This window comes from Marmota flaviventris, chromosome 1 (genome assembly GCF_047511675.1).
Source record: "Marmota flaviventris isolate mMarFla1 chromosome 1, mMarFla1.hap1, whole genome shotgun sequence".
Lineage (NCBI taxonomy): Eukaryota > Metazoa > Chordata > Mammalia > Rodentia > Sciuridae > Marmota > Marmota flaviventris.
The window spans coordinates 180651126-180665993 of NC_092498.1; the positions used below are offsets into that span (position 1 = coordinate 180651126).

At 40.5% G+C, this 14868-nt stretch overlaps 1 protein-coding gene across 1 annotated transcript in view; it reads left to right on the plus strand.

The window, feature by feature from the left end:
• Kcnh8 (potassium voltage-gated channel subfamily H member 8) overlaps positions 1-5591 on the plus strand; it is a 346203-nt gene extending 340612 nt beyond the window's left edge. The window contains exon 16 of the mRNA XM_027923181.2: positions 4881-5591. Within this exon, the coding sequence (XP_027778982.1) occupies positions 4881-5591 (711 nt within the window). The remainder of the gene's footprint in view (positions 1-4880) is intronic.
• The last annotated feature ends 9277 nt before the right edge of the window (positions 5592-14868 follow it).

Here is a 14868-nt window from a genome sequence, read left to right on the forward strand (position 1 = left end):
AAGTTTGCCAACTTTCAATTGATAAATAAGTCTGAATAACTTAATTGAATTTACTTCTTGGAATTCACGATGTAGTTATGATATTTAGGGATAATTAAATGAAGGAAATTTCCCAGAGAATTCAACTACCCATGGAAATCAAGTTTATGCTAGGACATTGACAAAACAGTAAGATTATTGAAGTCTCATAGACGTCTTGACCAATAGAGACCTATTGCTATAATTATAAAGGGAACACAGTAAGAGAAGAGACATTCTTACAGTGGACATGTCACCTACTTTTAGAAACTTGGGGATATTCAAGACTTTATATTAGAAAAATTGTATATAGAAACATTAACAGTCATATAAAAACCTATTTTAATATAAAAATATAAAACAGGGATGAAGAGGGATAAATACACATTTTTTCATTACAATTTTGTACCAGGCAGCTTTCCCTCAGGATAGTTAGGGTAAAAAATCATAAAATAAGATTAAAAAAAAATTGCTGGGTGCAGTGGTGTATGCCTGTAATCCCAGTGGTTTGGGAGGCTGGGGCAGGAAGATGGCGAGTTCAAAGCCAGCCTCAGCAAAAGTGAGATGCTAAGCAACTCAGAAAGACCCTGTTACTAAATAAAATATAGACTAGGCTGAGAATGTGGCTCAGTGGTCGAGTGCCCCTGAGTCCAATCCTCAGAACCAAATAAATAAGTAAATAAATAGTTGAAGGCATTTGCTTTATTTTTACACCCAAGATGTACCAAGTGTGTGTTGTATTCTAGGCATTGCTCTGAGTCCAGGAAATACTGAGATAAGTAACAGTTTGTACTCTGAAGGAAAGCTTAGCCTCCTTGGGAACAGTCTTGTGTGATGGGAGATGGAAGGGTCAGAAGTACTATGAGTATCAGCGAGAAGGGAAAGCAAAAACGCTCTGATGAGAAAAATCAAGTATCAGAAGAAGTCTGAAGGGAGTGAAGAAACCAAAAAGTGAGAAAAGGCAGAAGGAAAAAAAGCCCCCCAGTCTGAGGGAAAAGCATGCATCAGGCAGTGAGGGGTAACTTCACTGTGTTCAGTCTGATGGTGTGCGTATGCACAGGGAGTGGGTGTAGGGGGTGGGGGGTGGGAGGGGATCAGGTCATGGGGCCACTAAAAAATGGGAGGGGGGGGGCTTGTGAAAGAGTTTGTAGTTAACTGCTCAAAAAGAGATGTATTTTCTATTATGAGTGGCGGAAACAGTTAAAGATTTAGGTTGTTTTTGGTTTTGTTTTGTTTTGTTGTTCTTTTTTAGGGTGTATTTTGACATATTATACATACATGGAGTACAATTTATTCTAATTAGGATCCCATTTAGATTATTATTGAGATGAGTAGAAAAACTGGTTCATTTGATCAGAATGATTTATTTTTGCTTCTCTCTCTCTCTCTCTCTCTCTCTCTCTCTCTCTCTCTTTCTGGTCTTCTGGTTTTAAATTATCTTTATAAGACAAAATTGCCTTAACTGGACAGAGTCTTGTTTGCAGAGTATCCCCAACAACCTTTTTTAGCAATTGGAAGACTTCTTATGATGCTCAGAAAGCAGGATTCTTTGTTTCTACATTTGATTAAGAATAATGCCTTTCCTGTTTTAGAAGGAATTCTGTTAGCAAGCTCAGCAGGAAGCTGTAAACAAAGGTTCAGTAAAAACCTTACTGCATTTTCCATGGTAGTATGTTGTCACCTTCAGTGTCACCCTGGTCTCCACCTTCAGGAGATGCTGTCTCTCTTGGTGACAGCTGGCTTTGTCTTTATAAAGAGAGATCCCTTTCCTAAAAGGGATTAATTCCCTCATGTCACTTTAATAAGGTACAGGAGTATGTCCCCAGAGACACAATGACAGAAATCTTCCCTAATATAAATTGATCATTATGCTCTGGAGCTAAAGAAAGCTCTATTTCCTTGAGTTCTTTGCTCCTTTTAGTTCCAGCTAGGATAGTAATTTGTTTTCTGAAAAATGTTAATGCTTGTTTACCATTCCTGGAGCCAGTCAAGACCCTGGATACCCACTCAAAGTTCATGGCCTCAAAGTTGTGGTAAAAGTAAGGCATTACATGTCAAGAATGTGCTCTTGATCACATGGGAAAATATCTGTTTATTTTGGAAGCTAGGATAGAAGTTCATCAGAAATGTTTTTCATTCTGTGGTGAGTCTTGTTTTTGCATTCATATAATTTGTTATGAAAAGAATTTAATGTGTTTGATCACTCTCCCGTTATTTTTAGAGATGATAACAATTTACTTACTTGATGTTGAATTAACAGTTAAACCACTTTTTTTCCATGAGACTACCTCTTTGTGACATTGTGCCCCTCATAGATTCTGACCACATCAGTAAAAATCTCTCAAGTCTCTCTTAAGCAATATTCCCTTTCCCATGTGATAATGATGTACTATAACAAAAGAAAACCAAGGACTGGGGTTATTGCTCAGTGGTAGAGCACTTGCCTAGCATGTGTGAGGCACTGGGTTCAATTCTCAACACTGCATCTAAGTAAATAAATAAAGGTCCATCAACAACTAAAAAAAATATATATTTAAAAAAAAAAATGAGAGAGAACCAAATTTAAAGAGTGTGAATTCTGGACCAAAGACCATCATTCATGAAAGAAATGGCCTAAAAAAATGTCATTTATCTCTTGGTCTTAGTGTTCCCATTCTACAGATTGGGAAATAAGAATGCCTGCCTCAGTGCTAATGGTCAATCCACTCAGGAAAACACACCTGAAACACATTGCATTATAAATTTACTCAGACATTTACTGAATCACATGATTGTTGATCTGTCTAAAATTCAAACCTGTTCTTCAAAGACTGTCTTTCTTTAATCCTCAGGGTTTTTTGTTTTGTTTTGTTTTGTTTTACACCATTTGGAAACATTTTTATTGGGAGCTGAGCTAATGGTGAGCTTCATAGAAATGAAGTTTGGGCCACCTAGAAGGAAGGATGGTCATACAATCCTTCAACCATCTCATTTAGTGGCAGGAGAGCTAACTACTTGACATGGAACCTGTGAATGTCTGCAGAGCAAAGATCCTGTGATGCTGATTCAAGTGTGATCCATCTGCTTATTTATTTATGTATTTTTACTTAGAGACGGGGTCTCACTGTGTTGCCCAGGCTGGCCTCAAACTCCTGGGCCCAAGCCCTCCTCCTTCCTCACCCTCCCAAGGGGTTGGGACTCCAGAATTAATGAAACACAAATTCCAAAGCTCGCTGAACCTTCCTGAGACTCACTGTTCCACTTCTTAACTGTGAGGCTGAGAGGTAGCTTGTTGTCTGCAGAAGTTTTTTTTAGATCTGCGGAAAAATTGGGCAGGTATTTGGTCAGGTTCCTCAAGTTCCATGGCCAGCAGCAGGGCAGAAATGTTTTGGCCTGTCGATTTCAGGGCAGGTGTTACCGGTTGGTTGCTTGAACTGTGAAAAACCTCCTTCTGGCATTTTTTTTTTTTTTTTAATGCCTGCCCGAAGCAGTGCTACCTCCTGGTGGGCCTGCCAGGGAGAGTTAGTTTCAGAATGCACTCTGAGGAAGTGGACTGAGTGAAGCTGCTGGGTGGATCAGGAACGTGTGCTTAAATGTGGAAGAAAATCTGCTGGAAGCAGCAGTCTGGGTTTTAGCATCATGGGAGATGGAGCTGCCCTTTCTTTGTCCTGATGGTCCTCAGCCAGGGGGCCCAGCTGCTTCTCTTGGAGCTTTGTGGTTCACGACAGTAAAATCAAGTCATTAGAAAGTCCTTTACAAATTGTAATTGCAGCAAACACAAAATATTACATTGTGTTAGTGTTATGAATCTGACCGAAGATTAGAAAATATGTGTGTGTTGTCCTGCTTCCTGAAATGTCGGTCTTCCTACAAACACTTTGAAAAAGCTAGATTTGAGTCCAGTTCAATCTGTCGGTGGTTTTCCTTGATTTAAAAACAAAACCCAACACCTAATGTACCTAATGTGGTTGTAGGAAAATGATTTCTGTCATGAATTGAATTATTGGTTTTAAGTATAAAATGAAAAAAAAAAGAATATTCTTCAGTGATTCTTAAGTGTTTAGTGACCATGTCTCCTTTTAAGTCTCTGATAAATGCTAAATGTTTTGCCTACAGAAGCATATAGCACACAATTTGGGTTATAACTTCATGGGGTTCCCTGTTCATTGATAGATTCCAGGTCTCCAAGGTGCCCACAGTGCTTATCTTTCCATTGGAAGTTGTCACAAGCACAGCAGAACCCACTTTGCATTTTTTTTTATTTCCTTCCAATTGTCATTTTGTAGCTTTCCTTTTTTTCTATAGGAACTCTCTCCCTAACAAACCTGGTGTGAATTCTTGCTGACCACCACTGAAGACCCTTTGCCTCCGGAACCTCTTTTAGCATGGACTGCAAGAGGAAAATAGCAAGCTGCCATTCACTTGGTGTCCACACCACCACCACTAAGTGGTGCTCAGTGTGCTGAGTGCTTTACATACTATATCTGCCCCTCCACATTGTTTTGAAGCATCTGATGACTTCTGTGCCCCACTGTGCATCCCACTCTCTCAAAAAAAAAAAAAGAAAAGAAAAGTCACCATCAGTGTTTAAGAGATGCAAGTTCTACTTCTCTAATTTTTTCAAGAATTCCAGAATTGTTGATTAAGATACCTAGATAATGTATGTTTCTCTAGCTTCCTTCTGAACAAGAATGGCCTTAGGTCATGATGTATGTTCATCCAGATGCTCAACCTTCTCATTCCTCACTCGGACTTGGTTGGACATGGAGTTGAAAAATACTTTCACATCTTATTAAAAAAATCTCACTTCTCTGCCTCTGCTCTGAAATCTGCTCTAAAATCTAGCTCTAACTATTGCCGTTTCGTTTGCTTTCTTCGCACAGGTAACAACGCTGACTCAGGAGGTCTCCCAGTTAGGTAAAGACATGAAGAATGTGATGCAACTTCTGGAAAACATCCTGTTACCTCAGCAGCCGTCAGGGCTTTGCTCTCTGCATACCGCCTCTGTGTGTCCATCCAGAGAGAGCTTGCAGACCAGGATGAACTGGAGCATGCACCAACCTTGCCTACACTTGCAAACAGGTGGAGCGGCTTATACCCAAGCACAACTTTGTCATGGGAATGTAACCTCTGATATTTGGAGTGTGGATCCCTCCTCTGTGGGGAGCAGCCCCCAGCGAACTGGAGTTCATGAGCAAAATCCAGCAGACAGTGACCGTTATCATTCTCCAAACCTCGATTATTCACCTGCCCACTACCAGGTCGTCCAAGAAGGTCATTTGCAATTTTTAAGGTGCATCTCTCCACATTCAGATACCACGCTAACCCCTTTGCAGTCTATTTCGGCTACCCTCTCTTCCTCTGTCTGCTCCTCCTCGGAAACATCTTTGCACTTGGTTCTCCCAAGCAGATCCAGATCGGAGGAGGGCAATTTCAGTCAGGGACCTGTTAGTTCCTTCAGTCTGGAAAACTTACCAGGCTCTTGGGACCAAGAAGGAACAGCATCAGCCTCTACCAAACCCTTGGAGAACTTTCCACTGGAAGTTGTCACAAGCACAGCGGAAGTGAAAGATAACAAAGCCATAAACGTATGATATCAGCACACGAGATGCAGCTGCCATTTTGAAACCCACCACTGCATGACAGCTTTAGTTTGCCTTTTCTGCCTCTGCAGGCAAAGTTGGGAATCCTGCAGAGGAGTGTGTGAGGAGCCAGTGAAAGGCAGAGCCACCTCCATACTGTAGCAAATGATTTCTAGATCCTAGAAGCATAATACAAACATTTTTTCTGTACAGGTATTAACTTCCTGGTCTGTTTGACAGACTTTGGTAAAAGTCCAAAGACCCCGAGGGTCTGAGCAGCTAGAAGTCCCAGACAAAGAATTTGTGGATTAGTTTTGTCCTAGGTGGCTTTTGTGAAGTGCAGCAAAGGTTTTTCCTGAGTGCCTGTTTGTCATTCCTGAACAATATCCATAGCGCTGTTGGCCTCGGGAGCGCACAGCTCCCGCTGATCTATTTTTCTTTTGGTGAAGGCAAAGGGACAATTATCACTGCATGTCATCTCCTAGACAATCAGTCAAATAGAGCTGGTGGCCAGTGGTTAGCTATTCGCACGTTATTTGCCATGTAAATGAAAACGTCTTTATTTATCAAAAAAAAGAAGCTATTTTTATAACCTTGGTATGAAATATGTATTTAAACTATTTAAAATATTTATAAAGAAATGGATGTTTTCTTTTCATTTTGGTAAAAAAAAACAAGCTTGCTGTTTTAACAAGAAATGCACTACTGTTATGTATAGTAGATCAAAAATTATTTATTATTAAGAGGATGTAGCTTCAAGAGGAATCTCCCTTTTATCTGCATGCAATTTACAACAAATGTATCCTCATACCTCTGGGTTACAAAAGAAAAGTGAGACCATATTTTATTTACGAAATAAAAATGTAGACCGAGTGTCCACTCCATGAGCTTTGGCTTGGTGGTAGAGAGGGGTCCATCTAGTCTGCTGACTCATGATAATGCCCTGAGTTAAGGCAGCCCCCAAGCGCCAGCAGAAACACCTCTCCTCCAGGTGTCAGACTTTGTAATCCAGGAACCCGAATTTGGTTTGCAGAATAGGAGATCACCATCTACATTGAGCCAGTTTGGGCTCAAAGTGAGATAAAAGCCTTGCGTTTGTCCTTTCCTAGTGGCTTTCTTTCCTGGGAGGCTGTGATCTAGCAAACATTTCCAAATGGAGCCAAGACTTCCTAGCTATGACTGCTAAGAGTGATCCCAGCTTGCCTTGGGTCAATGCCGGACCTCTTTTCTTTAATGCTCCCAACAAAGCCCTATCTCTGCAGAGCATTTGTTGACAGTCCTAATTGGCTGGGGAAGAGAAAAGTCCCAGAGATTACACAGCCAGCATCCTGTGTAGGTCTAGAACCCAGAATGCTCCCTACCTCTCAGACCCACCTACTGCAGGCTCAAATGCTGGAGTTGGCAATGATTTAAACATTCACTTAAGTTGTATTTTATGTTTAAGAACATTTAAGCCTTGATCATCCCACACATTTATAAAAGACACATTGAGTTCTGGAGTCCTCCTGTTTTTATTTCCTGCCACAAAGAATAAACAGTCTGAGAATTGCATCATTAAAAACATCTAAACAAACCAAGATTTTCTGATTCTGTGTGAGTCATGCACCCTAAACCTGGCAGAAAGAAATCTTCTCTAAGAAAAATGACTTTGTAGTTCAGGAACCCAAATTTGGTCTGCAGAATAGGAGAGCGCAATTTTTTTTTTTAAGTCAGCTCACTCAAGACCTAATGCCTCGCACTCTCAACCCCCCAAATTCAGTCTCTCCTTAGGTTAAAGCGAAAATTGAGGCAAATTCTAGATTTCAAGTACTCATTCATATTCCCCTTTTTCCTCATCCTACCTATGTAATCATTTTAAGCACCAACAAAAAAGAGCTCACTGATGTTGGTTCATGAATATCCACCTGCAAACTAGCACCACTATTACTGATACTGACAATGATGACTGGCATTCTGTTCTCTGAATCAACAGATATCTAGGAATTAATACAAGTTGTGCTCTCTCATCTAGTCATCAAAAAGTGCTAACAGTTACTTAAGTTACTTATTATTATTTTTATTTTACAAATAAAAAATTGGGACACGATTTTTTTTTTTAATTTGCCCAGTCACATTGTTCTAAATGATGATTCAATACCATAATGGCCACACTAGGTGGGTATCCCTTCCTTTGTGTTCAAAATCATATGCACTGCACCTCAAAACTTTGCTAGCAATTGATTTCTTCCCAGAATCAATGAGTAAAATATTTATTTGTTTTTGTTGGGTTTTTTGTTTGTTTGGTTATTTGGTTGGTTGGTACCAGGGATTGCACCCAGGGGCATTTAACCACTGAGCTACATCCCCAGCCCCTTTTTGCTGAGTTACCAACCTTTTTTTTTTTTAATTTAAAGAGAAAGGTTCTCGCTGTATTGCTTACAGCCTTGCTAAGTGACTGAGGCTGGCTTTGAATTCACAATCCTGTTTTTAAGTAGGCAAATGAATGGGATGGATTAGTTCAGCTCTGAAGATCTGGGGAAGGCTCCGTGAATAGCTGGAAACATGTCAGTGTGCTTCCATCCAGTCACCTTCTCTGCCTCTACTCCTAAGCTTGTGAACCAGCTGCCTGACCTTCAGGGCATTGCAGGGGGACAAGAAGGAAGGGTGGGCAGGAGAAGGCAAGGTTCCCACTGACCACTCACAGGAGGGCCCTCCTCACCTGAGTCCACCTCACCTTATTCTTTTCTGATCCCTTTCCTCCTCAACAATCTGACAAACGGGACTCTCACATCCAAGAACTCAGATTTTGTTTTATCTTGGTTATGCATGTTGTGACATTATTGTAGGACAAGAGGATCTGAGGTGTCCCTAGATGTTAGATTTTCTAAGCATTGTTGCTGTTTATATAGCAGAAGCACTCATCTTCTCATCAGGGATGCATTTTCAGATTTCCTCACCTACCCTTTGCAGAAAGAGCAAAACTGGGATCCGAAGGGAACAGAAGCAATTATTTTCTTTTTTCTTTTTTTTTAATATTTATTTTTTAGTTTTAGGTGGACACAACATCTTTATTTTATTTTTATTGGATGTTGAGAATCGAACCCAGTGCCTCACGCATGCTAGGCAAGCGCGCTACCACTTGAGCCACATCCTCAGCCCCAGCGATTATTTTCTTGATTAAGCACATTTTCTTAAAATAACATTAGGCTGAATGCATGCCTGTAATCCTGGGGCTCCAGAGGCTGAGGCAGGAGATTTCAAGCTTGAGGCCAGCCTCAGCAACTTAGAGAGGCAATTTAGCACAATCAGGTCTCTAAATAAAATATACATAAAAAGTGAAAGAGACTGGGGATGTGGCTTGTGGTTAAGCCCCCTTGGGTTCAATCCCCAGTACTAAAATAATAATAATAATAACAATAATAATAATAATAATAATAATAATAATAGAAACTCAAGTCTTCTATGTAGCTCTAATTCAAAGAATCAGGCAGACACAATATATGGGGTTTTATATTAATTTGATATAAGAGGAAATTTCTGATAGTTAAAGCTACTTACAAATAGAGTTTATTATTTATCCCCAATAGACAAAGTGTCCTCTCAGAGATTATATGACTGTTTGACAGGAACAGAGTTTTCTGAAAGGATCCTCTTTAGATTTGAGGTCTGAAGAATGCGTTCATCAAGATCACATGGGGTGTATTGAAGATACAGAAAATATGGCTTCAACCTGGTCTCTTTGAATGGGGTCTGGGAATCTACCATTTAGTCAACTTTCACTGAAGACTGAGAAATGCTGGCTTAGAATCCACAAAAGTACAAACTTAAATTCTAGCTAACTGAAACTCAGTTAAAGAGCCCTGAGTCTATAAAAGTGTATTAGAGAAGCTTAGTTAACCTCTATCTAAATCAGTAGTTCTCAAGCTTCAGTTCAAATGATGTATTTCTGGGGAATCTTATTAAAAGAGATTCATTTAAAAGGACCCCTAAAATGTGGGCTGAGTCACAAGTCATCCTAATATGGATGATTCAGAGAACAAAACTAGAAACCTTGTACTAAAGCAGTTTACTCATCCCCTAGATCATGAGCTTGCTGGATTGGAAGGTAGACAGACTAGAATAAAAGCCATTTAGAGGGCAAATTTTTGCAATACTATTTCTGCACAGTTCTTAACACATCAGTGATTTTTTTTCATGAAGTGATCAATCACTTTTTTTCAAGAGAGCTTGAAACACGCATTCATTACTTCAACTAATAGTAGGTTGAATGCCTACTATGTGCCACATGTCACCCATCCCTCGTGGCTTATTGTAGCTCTTTGATCTCTTGTTACACATGGATTTGTTTTTTAGAATGGGAAAAAAAAAGTGAAATTGCCTTTTGAAGTTTGGTAAACTGATCGGTTCCTCCCAAAAAGGGAGGAATCATATTTGGATCTGAAGCAAGATAGCTATTTAATTAGAGGATGATAACTGCTATCGGTGGCCCCTGTGTGGAGTTGCTAATGTCAAGATGGTGATTCTAAACGTGACAGTGGAAACATCCTGCGTCAGACAGTTCTTTCCAAGGCTGTTTCTTCTCATGAATTGTACAGCTTGTTTCCTAAGGTCATTGCTTTTCCCAAAGTCTATAATGTACCTCTCAGATCACCTCCATCACTGAAATTGGAGCCTCAGTACATGCATAGGCTCTATTAAAGTCTGTCCCAGAAAGCTTCCCTTGGCTTTCTTGTTTCACTTTATATATAGGCAAATGTTCCAAATAAATAAGATATGGAGAAAGGAACAAGGAAGGAACTCAAAGGAGTGTTTGCTTCCAACCATGTTTTCCTTGCTCTGTGACCTCAAGCAGTGAGAGAGCTCTTTGGAGCCTAGATTTCTTCATCTAAAATTTGAGGATTAAAATACATCTAATTTGCGGACTCTTTGTGAGATTTAATGAAGTGATTTCTGTGAGAGCACACTGTCTCACATAAAATGAATGCTAAGCAAATGTCAGTTCATCTCCCCTGGCCCTCCAGCCCCCCGGCTCCTCTCCTGCTTCTCCCTCCTCCCCAGTCTCCCAGTCTCCTGATCCCTCCACCTTTCCCTGTCCCCAGCCTCCCCCTGTGCAACCTCTCACTGGCTCTTCCTTTTCCTCCATTCTCCTCTTGGCCTTCCATCTCTGCTGTCCTTGTCCTTCCCCTCCCCCTTGTGCCTTCCTCCTATCCTCTCCCTACTCCTCTACCCCTCCCTTAGTGTCCCAAGAAAACTGAAAAAAATGAGAGCCCTTGACTCTTCTCCACAAAGGTCCCAGCCCAGCTACCATCCTACAGCTCCTATCATCCACTCATCAGAGTGTTAATAATCTAGTCAACGATTACCTTTAAAAATAAAAGAGTCGAGACAGCAGCAAGGTTAAAAAAAAAAATACTTTCTTTGATCCCAGCCCCTTGGCCTCTTAGTTTTTATAGTTAATGTCTTTTTTTGAAGTGCTTTACAATTACAGAAAGATCCAAGGAATTTATTTGCTAACATGAATATATTCCATAAACACACACTGTTGTTTTTTTTATTTTTTATTTATTTACTTATATTACCTATAGTTTCTCTATGGAAATTTGTGGCTGCTTCAGAAACTACACACACACACACACACACACACACACACACACACACACACACACACACCATTGATGTCATAGCCACCACTCCAGGCCCCAGAAGGCCCACACTATCAACCAAAACCCTCAGACCCTTCTCTATAATGTGGGCCTCCTTGCCCAGAGCCCCTCCTGTTAGAAGCAGAGCTGATGAAATATCTGCCACTTCACATGGACACCTTCAAAGCATCCTCTGGTTCCCTGTTGAGGAAGCAGCTCCCACCAGAGGAAATAAGCTAAATGTCACTCCCTGCGGCTCTTGTCCTGAAAAAATCTGTTCCTTGGGTGGTGTCCTTCATCAGATCCCTGAACAAAACTCATAAAAGATGTGGGGACAGCCCAGCAAGCTAGAGACCATCCCATCCACACCTGTCATTGTAAGGAATTAAATAAGCTTCACATTCTAGAATTAGGCAAATAAACAAACATACCAGCCGGGGTGGGCAAACTGTATCTTGAGGGCAAAACTATGCCTTTTCACACTTTTTTCTTCTGGTTTAGGGTTTTCCCCTAAGGAGATAGGAATCTGGGAACTGGATAGAATCAGATGCTGAAGCTAAGTCTCTGGGTCTTTTTTTCTTTTTTTTCATGGTTGGCTTGATAAAAATAGAACATACACATGTGATATATTTGACTTCAACAAAGAATAAAATGGGAGGAAGTGAGACTTAAAAGTGTGTCTGTGCCTTTTATTTATGTAAAACAGATTTAAAAAAACAGTATTTTAATTTGAAGGAACTATTTTTATTTAAGAATTTCCTCTAGAGTAAATTGTCCCTTATCTCTTTGGTGCTTTGGTGCTTTTGTTTTACACACACACACACACACACACACACACACAAATCACCAATGCTAAGATTCCTGAACCATAGCTTGTATCTTTATTCTTCACTGTGGTTTATTTGTCCCGAGGGAGAATTATTTCCGACATCAGCATGAGAGTTAGCAATCAATGTGGTGAAGGAAGAGGCACAGATGCACATCTCAGGGAACACAGAGCCCTCTGAGGAGCTGCGGCCACGTGGCCCATGCTCTGAATGTCTTTGGGTATCCTCACTAGGATTGGCAGTGATGTCTAGGTGCCGCCAGGTTGAAACATGGTTTTCTAAAAGTTGCCATGGTAACCTGTGGCCCAAAGTGAGACAAAGAGAGCTCTTCTTGCTCTAATCAGACAGCCTGTGGAATCAGATCAAATAGTTGTGTCTGGATTTTAATATACAAAAGATATTTGACCCCTGAGCCCAGATAATCATTTAGTATATCTCTGGTTAATTTATGTGAAAACCAAATCTCCAGAAAAGGGATCAGGAAGACTGTGTTTCTGACTCTTGGTTCTCAAAGTGTGATTCACCAAGCAGCAGCAACTGCTGTACCTGAATACTCACTAAAAATGCAAAATCTTGGACCCTGTCCCTGAGCTATGGAATCAGAATCTGAATTGAGCCAGATTCCTAGGTAATTTGTGTACATGATACAGTCTTCGATACACTGGCAGAGATATTGGCTCTTGATTCTAGGTGCCCATTAGAATCACCTGTGCAGTTTCTAAAAGACAGACTTATGGCCCCAACCTCAAAATTCAAATTTATTTTGTCTGGGTGGGACCCAAGTATTGGTAATATTTTAAAACTCCCCAGGTGACTCCAGTGTCCACCCAAGGTTGTAAAAACACTGCTATAGAACAGTTATCAAATGTGGTCCCCTTGGCCAGCAGCAGTACCAGGAATCTGGTGCACATTTGACATACAGATTCTCAGGTTCTATTCCCAACCTAGAATCAGAAACTCCAAGGAAGGTCCACTCAACTGTGCTGACTCCAATGCCAGTTACAGTTTGAGGACCACTGCTCTAGTCTAGATGACAAAAGAAACAGTGTGGGTTGACCTGGGTCTTAAGCAGAAGTAGCACGTACATACTAATAAGGTGCACCATAAGATACGTATCAGTATCAGCTTCTTCCTGGAGACTCATCACTCTCTTTTTCAAATACTCCTCTGTTTTAAAACCATACTCATGGGTGGCCATTGAACGTAACAGGGGGTCACTATCGTAGATCTTGTGAACCATGTCTCCAGGCCTATAGATGGTGAGTCCTGAGGAAAGCCTAACAAATGCTTGTCTTGTTGATAGTTGTGTTCCAAAATCAGGGCTTTAGATTCCAACACAGAACCATCTCCATTTATATGCCATAAGAAGAGAGCTGTGCTATTTTAATCACATTCACAGAAAATAACTAATAATCTAGAATCTGACTGTGTAGAGGGAGAACCTACGAATAATAAAATATTGTACTCAAAATAATGAGAAGTGAATTTTTCTGTCACCAGGAAACATTTCTTATTTTAATGCTGCCTAAATCTCCATTGTAGCAACATTTTTCAAAGATTTGCATATGTTATGGTTGAGCTATGGTGTTCTCCAAAACCTCCCTTGTAAGACAAGGCAAGAAGGTTTGGAGGAGAAATTATTGGGTTACAGCCTTAACCCAATCAGTGAATTGATCCCTAATGGGATTAACAGAGTGGTAACTGGAAGCAGGTGAGGTGTGGCTAAAGGAAGTGGTTCATTGGGGGTGTGGCTAGGAGGTAAATATTTTGTATCTGGAGACTGGAGGCTCCTTTCTGATCACCAAGTGAGCTGCTCTGCCACCCTCTTCTGCCATGATGTTTAGCCTAACCCTGAGCCCAGAAGAATGGAATCTGCTGTCTATGGATTGAGACCTTTAAAACCATGAGCCTCCAAATAAACTTTTCCTCCTCTAAAGTTGTTCTGGTCAAGTCCTTTAGTCATAGCAGCAAAACAGCTGACTAAAACAATTTATATATACACTCTCTATATAAACTATATATATATATATGTGTGTGTGTGTGTGTGTGTGTGTGTGTGTGTGTGCATATGTATAGCTTTGCACATGCTAGGCAAGCCCTCTACCACTGAGCTACATCCCAGCCCTACAGACATTCACTTTTAATCAAGGCAATTTTATTTTTGTATATGGAGCACCTATATTCTAGAGTCTGTATATTTAGACTTGTCTGCATTTATGTACTATACAGTTAAAATATCTTTCCAAATATATTTACTGAAGTAAATGTAAAGAATGAGACTTGGGCTGAGATCAACTGAGGTTTTTAACTCCACTGCTTCTCTTTGGATAAATTCTCAATGCCTGGCCCACTTCATTTCTGAGACTGGGTTATCTTCCAATAGCCCTGGAAGTATCTCCTAAAATAAGAATTTTAGTGAAATAATTTATCTGCGGGATGACTTTTGGAAACCCTGGTGGGTGAATGGAGAAATAGACAGGGAGGACAAGAAAGCCAATGCGCAATAAATTGTTGAGCAGTTAGTCACTGTGAGCCACTAAGGCTCAATCATCCTAGGGATTTCCTGGAGAACATTGTAGAATGATGAGTTTCCTCACTTAATGAGGTGGAAGCTGGATTATTCATCTCTAACTCCCACCAGTCAACGGCTGAAGGCTTCTCCTAGAGATGTGAACTCCTCAGTATGCCTACCCTGCCCCCGTGCAAATGCAAACACTAAGCAGAGTCCCAAGTGCCTGCAATAGTATGCCTTTGGCATGGAGTCGAATGGTGCATGCATAGTGGATATGGGTAGGTAACCAAAATCACCTGCTCCCTGAGGTATGTATCAAGTCCAGCCAA